Source organism: Podarcis erhardii (genome assembly GCF_964252035.2).
Source record: "Podarcis erhardii genome assembly, chromosome: 6".
Classification (NCBI taxonomy): Eukaryota; Metazoa; Chordata; class Lepidosauria; order Squamata; family Lacertidae; genus Podarcis; species Podarcis erhardii.
The window spans coordinates 81,000,621-81,012,829 of NC_138510.1; the positions used below are offsets into that span (position 1 = coordinate 81,000,621).

At 41.0% G+C, this 12,209-nt stretch overlaps 1 protein-coding gene across 4 annotated transcripts in view; it reads right to left on the reverse strand.

Annotated features, from left to right (window-relative positions):
• The window catches only part of VAV3 (vav guanine nucleotide exchange factor 3), a 216,209-nt gene that overhangs the window by 28,753 nt on the left and 175,247 nt on the right, over positions 1-12,209 (reverse strand). For all 4 annotated transcript variants that reach the window (XM_081865819.1, XM_081865816.1, XM_081865817.1 and 1 more), the window contains exons 20-22: positions 9,832-9,968; positions 5,167-5,232; positions 739-773 (exon numbers count right to left, since the gene is read on the reverse strand). In XM_081865819.1, coding sequence (XP_081721945.1) covers positions 739-773; positions 5,167-5,232; positions 9,832-9,968 — 238 coding nt within the window. The remainder of the gene's footprint in view (positions 1-738; positions 774-5,166; positions 5,233-9,831; positions 9,969-12,209) is intronic.

The window sequence follows — 12,209 nt, forward strand, 5'->3', positions numbered from 1 at the left end:
CTGCTTGAAAAGCAGATGCTCTGAGACTTAGCTACGGTCCTTCCACCAAACAGGAGGTTCTAGGAAGCCAGGCAGTTCAAAGACAAACAGAAACTGGAATTTGCAAGCAAAACGCTTACTTCCCATGTGCACTTGGGCTGAATAGATACATCACTATCTATTCCTCCAGTGTCTATGAGACCTCTCTCATCCACAAACTGAGATCAGGGGAGCCTGTAAGGAGGGGTGTGGCTGGGGTTCATAAACTTGCATAGAGGAGTTTTATCTTGTATTTTATTCTGTGAACCGCCCTGGGGTCTCTTGATGAAGGGCAGTAAAACAACAACAACAACAACAACAACAACAACAACAACAACAACAACAACAACAACAGAAAGTGTATGCTGGTGATCAGGGACTGTCTCATCTCAGATTTGGCATGAGATTCTCAGATTTCACACTAAGGGATTGTGTGTGTGTGTGTGTGTGTGTGTGTGTGTTTGTGTGTGTGTGAGAAATTGGTGTAAACAGACCGTCAAAATCATAAAGTATGGTAAACCTATGAAAAATGCCGTCAGGCAGTGCATATATTCAATTATTTTTGCCTACATTGCAACAAAATGCCTTCTGCAGAAGATCAGAAAGGTTAAACTACAACAAATTAGATTGCTATTAATAACAGGTTTTTTGCTCAGGCTATTTATTTAAACTCCCAGACACCACCAAAACCGAAAACAAACATAGTTTAGAAGCACTCACCATGGCTGGGAAGAATAGTCTACTGGTTTAGGAACCTAATATTGAAAAAAAATAAAAGAGAAAAATAAATTACATGCATAATATTGTGATGTACTGTATTGAATAGTGTTGTGCTATGGCTTTAAGACAAGGATATAAATGATCATAAAATTGAGGAAATCCTATAATTCTACCCATTATTTAAAATTAATGACTAAAACAATGTGTTATTACAGCACTGGTTCACATAAATACATCTGCACAGCTACTTAATTATGATAGGCGACAACTTTAGAAACCTGACTATGCCCACCCCCACCCCACCCCCCGCTATATATATAATGGGTGTCTGCATTAATTACATTTGGTAATAAATTTTCCTACTTCAGCCAATAAAATGGTCATCTATGTGGGGCTACCTTTGAAATTGACTCGGAAGCCACAACTAATACAGAATACAGCAGCTAGACTGGGACTAGGAGTGGCCACTGGGACCATATAACACCTAAAGATCCTAAAGGATCTTCACTGGCTCCCAGTACATTTCCGAGCACAATTCAGAGTGTTGGTGTTGATCAGCCTCAGCTTTGTATATCTCAAGGAACGTCTCCACCCCCATCATCCAGCCTGGACACTGAGGTCCAGCTCTGAGGGCCTTCGGGCGGTTCTCTCACTACGAGAAATGAAGTTAGAAGGAACCAGACAGACGGCCTTCTCAGTAGTGGCGCCCGCCCTGTGGAGCACCCTCCCAGTGTACGTCAAGGAGATAAACAGCTACACGACAGTCAGAAGACATCTGAATGAAGGCAGCCCTGTATAGGGAAGTTTTAAAATGTTTGAGGTTTATATATTTTGTTGGGAGCTGCCCAGAGTGGCTGGGGCAACCCAGTCAGATAGGTAGGATACACATAAAAATAAAATCATCATCATCTACTGAAACATGAACAAATACTGAGTTGTTTTAAGTATCCAACCAAACCATATGGTGTGGACTCCAACTCCCATCAGCCCAAGCCGGCATGGCCAATGGTCAGAGATGATGGGAGTTGTAGTCCAGCAATACTGGCACAGCACCATGTTGCCGATGCCTGTAGTAAACTCTATATATCAACAGCATTTATTTAAAAGGGGAAAAGGGAAGAGTGGGTGGAGGAGCCAAGTTATTTTGAGAGTGATATTTCTGCCTGGGAAACGAGTGGCTTCTGTAGATATTCTGTAGATGTGGCTTTCTGTAGATGTTGTCAGGACAAAGCAGAAGCCCCACCTTACCCCTGGCTCTTTCCCCTTGTACTCATACACACTGATGGAGATGCGAGTGTGGTGCTAAGGTGTGTTTAAGCCTGGGCCCCAGACTACTGCTTTGGCAAGATTTTAATGGTTGGTTTACTGATTCTACTATTCCATCTGTTTTTGGTTGTTCTGCTATATATGGCGCAAAATTGCCAGTTTTAATTTAGAGGAAAGTTTTATTGCATTTGTTAGTGGATCTACGTATTTATAACTCTTTTGCAACTGCACACATTCAGGATATAAATAAAGGATATTTATCACCATCGTCTGTCTATTTCACATGCACAGTGAATAACATCACCATCGCCTCCTCTCTGTACAGGGTATGCCATGGCATATCTGCTAAACTGTAATATACAAAACAATCCCGAACCCTGGAATGATATCATCATCACAGGACTGTCGAGATAATAAATGGTGCAGATTACATATGGTAACTAACCGCAACAAAAATGGAAAGAAATAAAGTGAATTATAAGCTGTTATTTATCCAATACAGAAGACTTCTTGCTGCCACATATTCCATACTGCAGATAGAAAAAATGCTTTATCAGTGTATCTGAGAGCACACCATAGTATAGATATTCCAGACCTCAACCATTTTTCATTCAATATTTATTCTTCATGCCTTTTGATGTATGTATTTTATACTGTTTCTGGGCACTTTTATATGGGTTGGTTGTAAAGGCTGTTATTTAATAATAATAGTAAAAGCGATGGTGCACTGAAAATTTGATAGATGTTTCATCATCTCCGTTATCATTTGTCATAAGGGAATGCTTATACTTTGCCCTTCCAGGTGAACAGTGGTGAAGCATCAATTTATCTTTCTAGCAAGAGTCTGCCTGTAATACGCTGAAAATTGATGTTTATTCATATTGCAAATTTATGCAAGCTTCATGACTTAACTTCTCCCTGATAAGAATGCATTTCACTGAAAACTGTACCTTAGGTGGTAATTTTCATTTTGCTTTGGGGCTTTGCTGAGTTTTGCTTTTAGGTGTTTCTCCTTTTTTTGTTTCTTTTTTTCTTTTTTTTCTTTTTTTTTTGCTACTTGCACATGGATTCAAAAGAGAGAAGGGGCGGGGAGCACATGTGCAATTGCCACACACATGACAACATTCAAATAGCTTTTGTGGACCTCTCTATGGAACGTTATATCGCGTAGGTAAATTGTAGCTGTGAAACATTATGTACTCGCTTCAGAAGAAACTCAAGAACAGGAATAAAAAGAAGCACTGCCTACAAATGGATTGTTCACAGTTTAAAACTAGAGTTCAGAAGGAGGTTTTGAACCCTTTAGGAACAAATGACACATTACATTAAATGTTTGAATACCTTCAATGTATCTGGTAGGGTTGCCATATTTCAAAAAGTAAAAACCAGGACACCCCAAAATTTTAAGAAGCCACTGGAACTGTTCATCTTTTTTTTTAGAAAGCCCCCAAAATTGTTGAGCGCGTACTGCCATTTGTATCCCTGGCAGCACCGAGGCTGCCCTTCTGCTCACGTGCAAGGAGGCTTACCTGGCAGTGGCTAGGGTATAATTCTCTGGCAACAAGGATATTCAAAAGCAAGACAAGGAAGTTGCAGCATCTCCCTTCCCTTTGCTCACTTACAAGCTTACAATCAGCAGGCCAGGAGCTGAGCATCTGCTTAGTTGTCAGACCACTTCTTCACAGCTTCTGGGTAAGTGAGTAAGGAGAGGGAGCAAGGAGCAAATATGCGTCACCAGAGGGCGCTGTAGAGCAGTGATCATCATCAATGGGAAATTGCACTGAGACCTATATTACGTGGGGGGGAGGGGGTTGCATTTTTCCAGACCAGTGTAGATACAGCCCAAGTGGCAGTGGGTACCAGGTAGAGCAGGCAACATCCCAATCCTGTGGGCCTTGTTTGGGGCACTTGAGCCCCAGCAAAAAGCCCCTACATGCTTGGTACACATGGCAGGCCTGATTTAACATAAATGCAAAACTGCATATGTTATTGTAGAAGCAAAGAACCTCACCCAGAATTTGCCATACTTACGATTTCTATGTTGTGATTTGTATTCTGGTGCTTCAGTTGTGGTCAAAAAGTGGCTCCTATAAATCTAACCTCACTGGATCCTTTTTTAAAAATCAGATATGGAATTGCCCACTATTATAGGTTTCCACTACAGTAAAATTGAAAAGACTTGGGTAATGGAAATTGCTCACACTTAGCAGCTAACAGTCCTTTAGGAGACTGAAAAGTCATTTCTACCTTAACATGTTATTTAGGTTTCCCCACCTTCAAGGAAACTTCCTTTAAAAACTCCTTTTGTGGCATGGATCTCTAGCTTGAGCCATGAGGAACAATTTGCCTTTGAGTCACATTTCTTCAGTGAACATTGTGTGACTATAGTATCCTGAAGTCAACATTCCAAGGGCAACTGGAGAATGGTGGGCGGTGGGGGGATTTTGTCCAAAGTTACAGCGTTTAGCTAGAGTCACCACCGCTGCTCCTTCCAGTCCTAATCCAACTCAAACCTGGTATAAAATGACCTGACTCATGCAGAGCTTTGCTGGCAGATAAAATTATAACAGCACAAGCTGCAAGTCGTGAGCAATTTAAAACATTCAGAGGTGATGCATGCCTTTGATAGGAAAGAAGGAGAAGGGATCTAGGAAAGTCAAACCAAGCAGACATATGACAAAATGGGCCAAGAGCTCTGGTTTGATAGCTTTTCTCGTTTTCAGATGCATTTCTGAGTCCATTATTATGGTCTAAACTTTCTCTATAACCCAAGGTGACTGGGGAATGTATTAGAAATGGAGCGTTCTTGCCCCACTTTTAAGACAGCAGCTTTATTGCACAATACATTTATTGTAGGTTTTGACTGTATTTTATTTGAAAACTAGTTAGACAATTTAACTTATTAAATTCTGACGAGTTAAGCCTGTCTCTTGTGCAGGGTTCCTTCTGACTTCCAATTTTAAGTCCAATAACAAAGAACATAACCATGTTACATTTTTAAATAAAATTAAGTGTAGCATGTAAACAAAAAGAATCACAAAAATAATGTAAATCCCACTAGGCAGGATTAATAAAAACCTTGGAACGAACCAGGCAAGCTCACTGCAAACATTTTTGTGAAAACAATTATACTGACAAACACAATTACATGGGTCTACTTACACAAGGGCAAGGCTTTACTGCATCACTTGGAAAGAAACCAAGTTCCCGGGTCACTACATTTCTACCCTAAAAGAAACAGAAAGATCCAATTAGGGGAAAACAACACATGCAGCTCACCATTGTGCACACAACCCTTTGCACATCCATAGAAACTCCAAATTTCCATGTAACAATTATCAACATGTGCACAGTAATCTGTTCATATTTCATAGCTATTGGACTGGCATAAATTACAAGAAGATACAGTGGTACCTTGGTTTACAACCATAATCCGTTCTGGAGGTCTGGTTGTAAACCAAAACAGGTTGTAACCCAAAGTGCGTTTTTCCCAATGGGGCCTCCCCCCCCCCCAAAAAAAATTGGTTGTAATAAAAAAAAAGTGGGTTGTAATCCAAAACGGTTATAATCCAAAGCGGTTACAAACCAAGGTACCACTGTAACTCTGCAGGCAATGACTTTCAGTGAGGGGGATGAATTCCACCATTTGGTGAACACCAGATTTTTTGCATCCCTTCCCCATTTCAAATTAGTCCCCAGAATAGAGATGGTTGAATAAATCTACATCTGGTCCACATCACAAACATAAATTCATAATCCATTTTTTTCCTTTTTCTGCATCAATATACATTTTTTCATTCCAAGTGCATAAGCCAGTGAATAACTACCTTCCAATCCCACACTTCAGTCCAGGAGCTACAAATCAGGGCAGATCAGATCGGAATTCTTGAATTCCACAAGCATCCCTACCCAGGATCCTCCTACCTAATCTAAAATGGTTCAGATAGTGTCACTATCACTATACAAGTAGTTTTATACCATCGTATAATGAGATATCAGGGTGATGTACAATGTTAAAAGAGATGGTTGGATGTTCACCTGTCATGGATGGTAGTTGGGGTTGGACTAGATGACCCTCGGGGTCCCTTCCAACTTGACAATTCCATGATTCTATAAAACACTGTTTAAAAATACATGTGCATTTCTGTGTACAGTTTGCCCTAATTTTGTACACATTATTTGACTGGAGAACTGCACTGCAAAATTCAGAGACTTGCAAATTTAGAATGATGGCTATTTTCAGTTCACATGTTGCTTTGGAAAGTGTGGATTATGTATGTGAACTGAATCAAATTTCTACCCCATCCCCAGCAGCAGCACCTCAAAACCTGGTTGCTGTGTCAGGGCATATTTAATGCCACACTGTCCTGAGGGTTTTTTTTAAAAAAAAAAAAAAAATACATTCATTGGATGTCCAATTTGGTCACTTCAGATCATTCCCGGAGCAGACTGGACAGGGACACAATTTATTTATTTTTTTACTAACACCGTGAACCGAATATAAGAGTTCTCTCAAGACAAGCAATTAACAAATCATGTAGCTATTCAGGATGCTAGTCGTTGCCCTAAACTTTGTGCATGTAGTATTGCCAAAGTACAGTGGTACCTCTGGTTACAAACTTATTTCATTCTGGAGGTCCATTCTTAACCTGAAACCGTTCTTAACCTGAGGTACCACTTTAGCTAACAAGGCCTCCCGCTGCGGCCATGCCACCGGCGCACGATTTCTGTTCTCATCCTGAGGTAAAGTTCTTAACCCGAGGTACTACTTCCGGGTTAGTGGAGTCTGAAACCCAAAGTATTTGTAACCTGAGGTGTTTGTAACCCAAGGTACCACTGTACATAAAGAGTTGTACTCCTTTCAAGGATCTCTGGAAGCCAGTCAGCAACAGTGTGGAGAAATAGCAATAATGTTGATGTTGTGGTTGTGGTTGTTGTTTTAAAAAACCTTTGAATTTAGGTTTGTACAAAGAAGTAACCATATACCTGTTTTACATCCCCAAACTTACATCTACATATTACATATGCTTTGCTCAAAAATTTCCAGTTTTAAGTATCAGAATCAATGTTTGTAGCTATTGGGTACTCACGAGAGATCACAGGGGACTGTAAAGGTAGTGGTAAAGGTAGGAATTACTACAGTAGTGGTGTGTAGAAACTTAGGAAAGTATCCTGGCTCTGTGGGGAAGGATTTACTGTGCACAAAAGCAACTATTGGCTGCTTCACTCCCTGGTCGCCCCCACAACCATGTACCTCCTCAGGTAGGCCCAGTGAAAGAACTTCTGAACAAAGAACCTACAAACAATTACATTGGGCTTAAAAAGTAATTGAACTAACACTGCTGCTGAAAATTAGGCCTTTGCCACTGTCTTGAGTCCATGGAATTCTCCAGTTTTCAAATTTTAATAGTAGAACTCTTGTGCCATTAACAGCTCAACCCTTGAGAATAACTGCACTGGCAATGCAGAGCACTGGTCAGCAATTAGCTTTCTTGATTTTATTTTAGTGAGGAGCTGCAGGCCAAGGCCTCTTCATCGTTCCACAAACTGGGACGGCTGACTAATTCCAGCATCATAGATTCACCTCTATAGGAGGAGGAGGCAGCTCTTAGTGGTTCAGTATTAACGTGCAGATCAAATGAGTTATGCATGAAATCCCTGTGTACAGAGAAGTAGTACATCCATTTTAAAAAGAACTCTGCCCTAATCCTCTCCCTGGTGTGTTAGTTTTCTTCACACAATAAAAGTATTATACATTGCATTCAAATAATCAATACACCGATTGCATTTTTAAGTAGCATGATTCCAGATGGGATCTACCACATTATTATTCTGAACATGCAGATTGGCTTTAATAGATCTGGATTCCTTCTATTATGAAAAGGCTCCCTAAAATGAGGCATGATGGTTGCCATGTGCCAGTCTTGGGGATTTCCATTCTTAACAAGCAGTAACATCACTTCAAATGCAAGACGAATGAAGCACAAAACTGACGAATTAAGGAGGAGTTTCAGACACTTGTCTGGAGCACTGAATAAAGTTGCAATATTGGACCTTTGAACTACAACCTATCTTTCATCATAGATTTGTTTGTTTGTTTGGGGTTTGTTTTTTAATTTGTTCCAAGCCAAGAGGTGCATTCCTAACCCTGGGGATAAGCTCTCAGAGATAACAAAATATATAACGTAAGGTGTGATGCAATGCTGCCTTTGCAGGTTCTCTTTGCAATTGCACAATATCCACTGGTTTCTTTTACCGTAAAAACAAAAGACAAGCATTTGGGGGGGTTTTGGATGAAGGCTATGTTCAACAACTTTACCAGAAAACCAGTGCCATTGAACTCAAGTGGAATTTAACTTGGAACTAAACATGTTTAAGATTGGCAGTTAGCAAGTGACACAGACTCTGGTGCTAATTGATCCACAGCTTTTAGTGAAGCTCAAGTAAAAGTACTGCCTTCCTCTTTGTTTTGATTCTTTGTGGTGCTTCCCATCCCCATCTCCCGCATTCTTGCACACAACATAGTCTGGAAGGGGGCAGGTCAGCATGTGATCTAGTGTTCCAGACAACCTTTGGAGAAGACAAAAAAAGCCTAGAAATTGTATGCAAGTAAGGATCACTGATCAAATATTGCACTCTTTTAAAATCTCACAAAAGAAATGTGTTTCAAAAATCCCAAAGCATTTCAATAGCAGTCACTTCTGCCCCTTCTCAAATGACAGGAGTTGTCAACAGCTCCCTGCAGGAACAAACAATCCCTGCAGAAACAAGTGACGCCAAAGAGCTGAATCTGGCAGGGAGCGCACCCAGAAATCAGTAAAAAGCAAAACAAAACAGGTTTGTTTGCTTGTTTACATTGGTTGCTGTTTTTTCTGGAAATGACAGCACATCAGACTGAAAAGTAGCACAGGTGACCTGGGTGAGAGAGATGCAGAAAGATACATGCCCAGGATATTGCTGGCTGCCAGGGGATTCAGATGGAGAGGAGAATATGAACTGAGCTGGGAGGAAGGATAAAAAACAAGAACAAGAAAAGACCTTCCTGCAGTGATGAGTGGAACAGAGGTTATGAGAGAATTGAGAGTGGTATACACCCTGCTGAACAGGCTTATTTTGGCCCCTATAGTCAAAGAGGGAAGTTACTATGCTAGGGAGCTGTAACTGTAATAAGAATTAAAGGTAAAGGTAAAGGGACCCCTGACCATTAGGTCCAGTCGTGGCCGACTCTGAGGTTGCGGCACTCATCTTGCTTTACTGGCCGAGGGAGCTGGCGTACAGCTTCCGGGTCATGTGGCCAGCATGACTAAGCCACTTCTAGCGAACCAGAGCAGCGCACGGAAATGCCGTTTACCTTCCCACCAGAGCGGTACCTATTTATCTACTTGCACTGGTGTGCTTTCGAACTGCTATGTTGACAGGAACAGGGACCGAGCAACGGGAGCTCACCCCGTCACGGGGATTCGAACCACCAACCTTATGATCGGCAAGCCCTAGGCTCTGTGATTTAACCCACAGCGCCACCCGTGTCCCCAAATGCATTAAAAGCAGCAGAGCCTCAAAGCTTCACATGACCTCTTCATAGGATTAGCCACCCTAGGTACCTCTGTAGGAAGCCTGCTGTTGTTGTTTTTCCCCAACTTGTTGGCTTGAAGCTGGGCTGTTGGTTAAGTGGAAACTTCCCCAGCATTACACAAAGTAGGAGTCACGGCTTCTCATACAGAGGCAACCGATTAGCCCTGAGGAGATGCAGCAGGCCTGGTCTTGGGCACCAGTCAGGGACATCTTCAGTAGCTTCAGCTAATGAAGCAGAACTGCCAAGTACTTTACCTGCCAAAACAAGCTGTGTGCATCCCCTTTGATGAGTTCAATTATGTCCCCGATCTGGATATGTAAAGGAGGGCCGTCATGTGGAGCTGGCTGTGGTGTCCCGCTATAGTTTCGAATTACTTGCATTTTTGGTAAGCCTGAAAAGAAAAGCACAGGTTAGCTATATGTGGTGAATTATCCAAAATCAATGGCCCTACCCAGGAACTCAGATCTAAAGTAGGACCCCTCCAATAGGGCTAGTTCACAGTCTGCAGAATGAGCCCCCCCCCCCACTTTGCCAAAGGACAGCATCACATTGATAGGCTCTTTAGGGTTGTTGTTTTCAATCCCCCAAAGAATTTTGTTTTGAGTTTTATGCTGGCTGTTGTGTCATCTCCTGCTGTCATGTATATTTATTATTATTATTATTATTATTATTATTATTATTATTATTATCATACCTATGTTTTATTGTTTCAGCTACTATCATCTACTTTAAGGATCATTTGGTTGAAAAGCAGAATGCCAGTGGGAAAATACAAATCAAAATCAGATTAAAATAAAAAATACAAAATCACAGTGCAGTCCAAGGAATTGCTTATTCAGAAGTAAGCCCTAGGGAACTAAAGGAGACTTTTACTTCTAGGTACATGTGTATAGGATTGTGGCCATGAGGGGGGAAGGCAAAATCTGAATGCCTCAAATAACCTGAATACATCCAACAAATGGATTAGGGTGGAGAAAAAGTCAAATTGTATGTTGACATATGGACTAAGATAAGAAAGGAGACCTTTTTCACTATCAAGCCTCCTCCCCTGTATTATTATTTTTAATGTGGTTGTGCGAGAAAAATATTTTTCTCTAGGCTGCTGCTTAGTTCATGAAAGCACAGCACGTACAGTTTAATGGAAAATAATCAATTTTTTCATCAGCTCACTCCTGTCCTCCTATTAATTCTCTCTTGAGGCACTAGTCAATTTCATCGCCACGGAGACTCATCCTTTCCTGAGTGTACATACAACTCTGGCCCTGTAAAAGATTTATATCTTAAGGTTATCTTTCTAATTTTAGAGCCATAAAAAGGTGATAGATGTGATGAGGTAATGCTTTAGACGCTGATATGGAGAAATTCCGTGCGTTCACATCAGTCTTCTTTGAGTGCACCACTGAAAGGGAAATGTGTCCAAGACAACAGGAAATCACAAGTCACTCCATGTTTCTGATATAATCATTTGAAAAGGAAATCTAATTTTTTCTTAAGTGTTATTGGATTTACAGAGTAATTCAATCGTTCAATTGCACTCTACAAGCAAAGGAACTCCAAAAGCAGCACCATATGTTGCTTGTAGTGGCCTCTCTGCCAAATTGTCTTGTTAAAAGGGCATTTTCCAACGGAATAAAGGTGTTCACCAGCTCAAAAGTTTTGTTTTAAGTAAAGAGAAAGAGAAAGAAAAAGAAAAAGGATTTTAAAAAGTTAACGTGGTTCCTCTAATTCAAGGTTATGACAGGCATTTACTAAGAGCTTATCCTGTTGATCATGCCCAAGCCATATTTTAGCCTCCATAGGACGCTTGCTAAGTCTCCAGTGCAAATGCAATATTGTGATGGGTCTTATGCAGCTTATGGAGAAAGACCGTGCTGCAGGAGATTTGACATAAGGGGGAGTGAAACCTTCCCTATTACTGCTGCAGATATTTCACCATAACCCAGAAATGATTTCACAGATCAGGATATTTATGTACAAACATGGAAGTGGCAGGTAGGATTTTCAACATTACTAGTTCACACGAGCTCCTAACATTGCTGTGTCCCCTACTTAAAAGCACAGAGACCTGCCTTAAAATTGTGGACTGTTTCCTGCATGTGAATGATCCAGCTTCTATAGTGTTTTTGAAAATGATACATGAGGCCTTATTAGAGAACTCTAATCATTTAGCTGTTTTGACCCCCAAGGAAGCTTGAAACAGGAAAAAAAAAAAACACTGGGCATTTTGCATCTTTGATTAAAACAGAGCACTTATCCTTGATGTGCTTGATTTCCTCATGCAAGGAACTTGCTTGTGTGGAGGGGCACTCAGTTACATGAGCCCTCACCTGCAGCCTAAAATGCAAGCTACCACAGCAGCTGCTCCAGCGCACCCAGCCAGAATTGCAAGGCTAAGCAAAGTCACATTTAAGCTATTGACTTAACAAGGGAAGGTCACATCAGGTGACATTTTACATTAGGTGTTTACTGTGAGCATGCAAGGCGTGCACAGACTCATCTGGAAGAGCCACTGGCAACTGTAATCTAATCTGGCAACTGTAACACTTATGTGCATAAGGTTTATGCTGCTCCACAAAGCCACCTTTTAAAAATCCCAATTTTGTGCAAAATCATTTGTGCAAATCCATGCAAA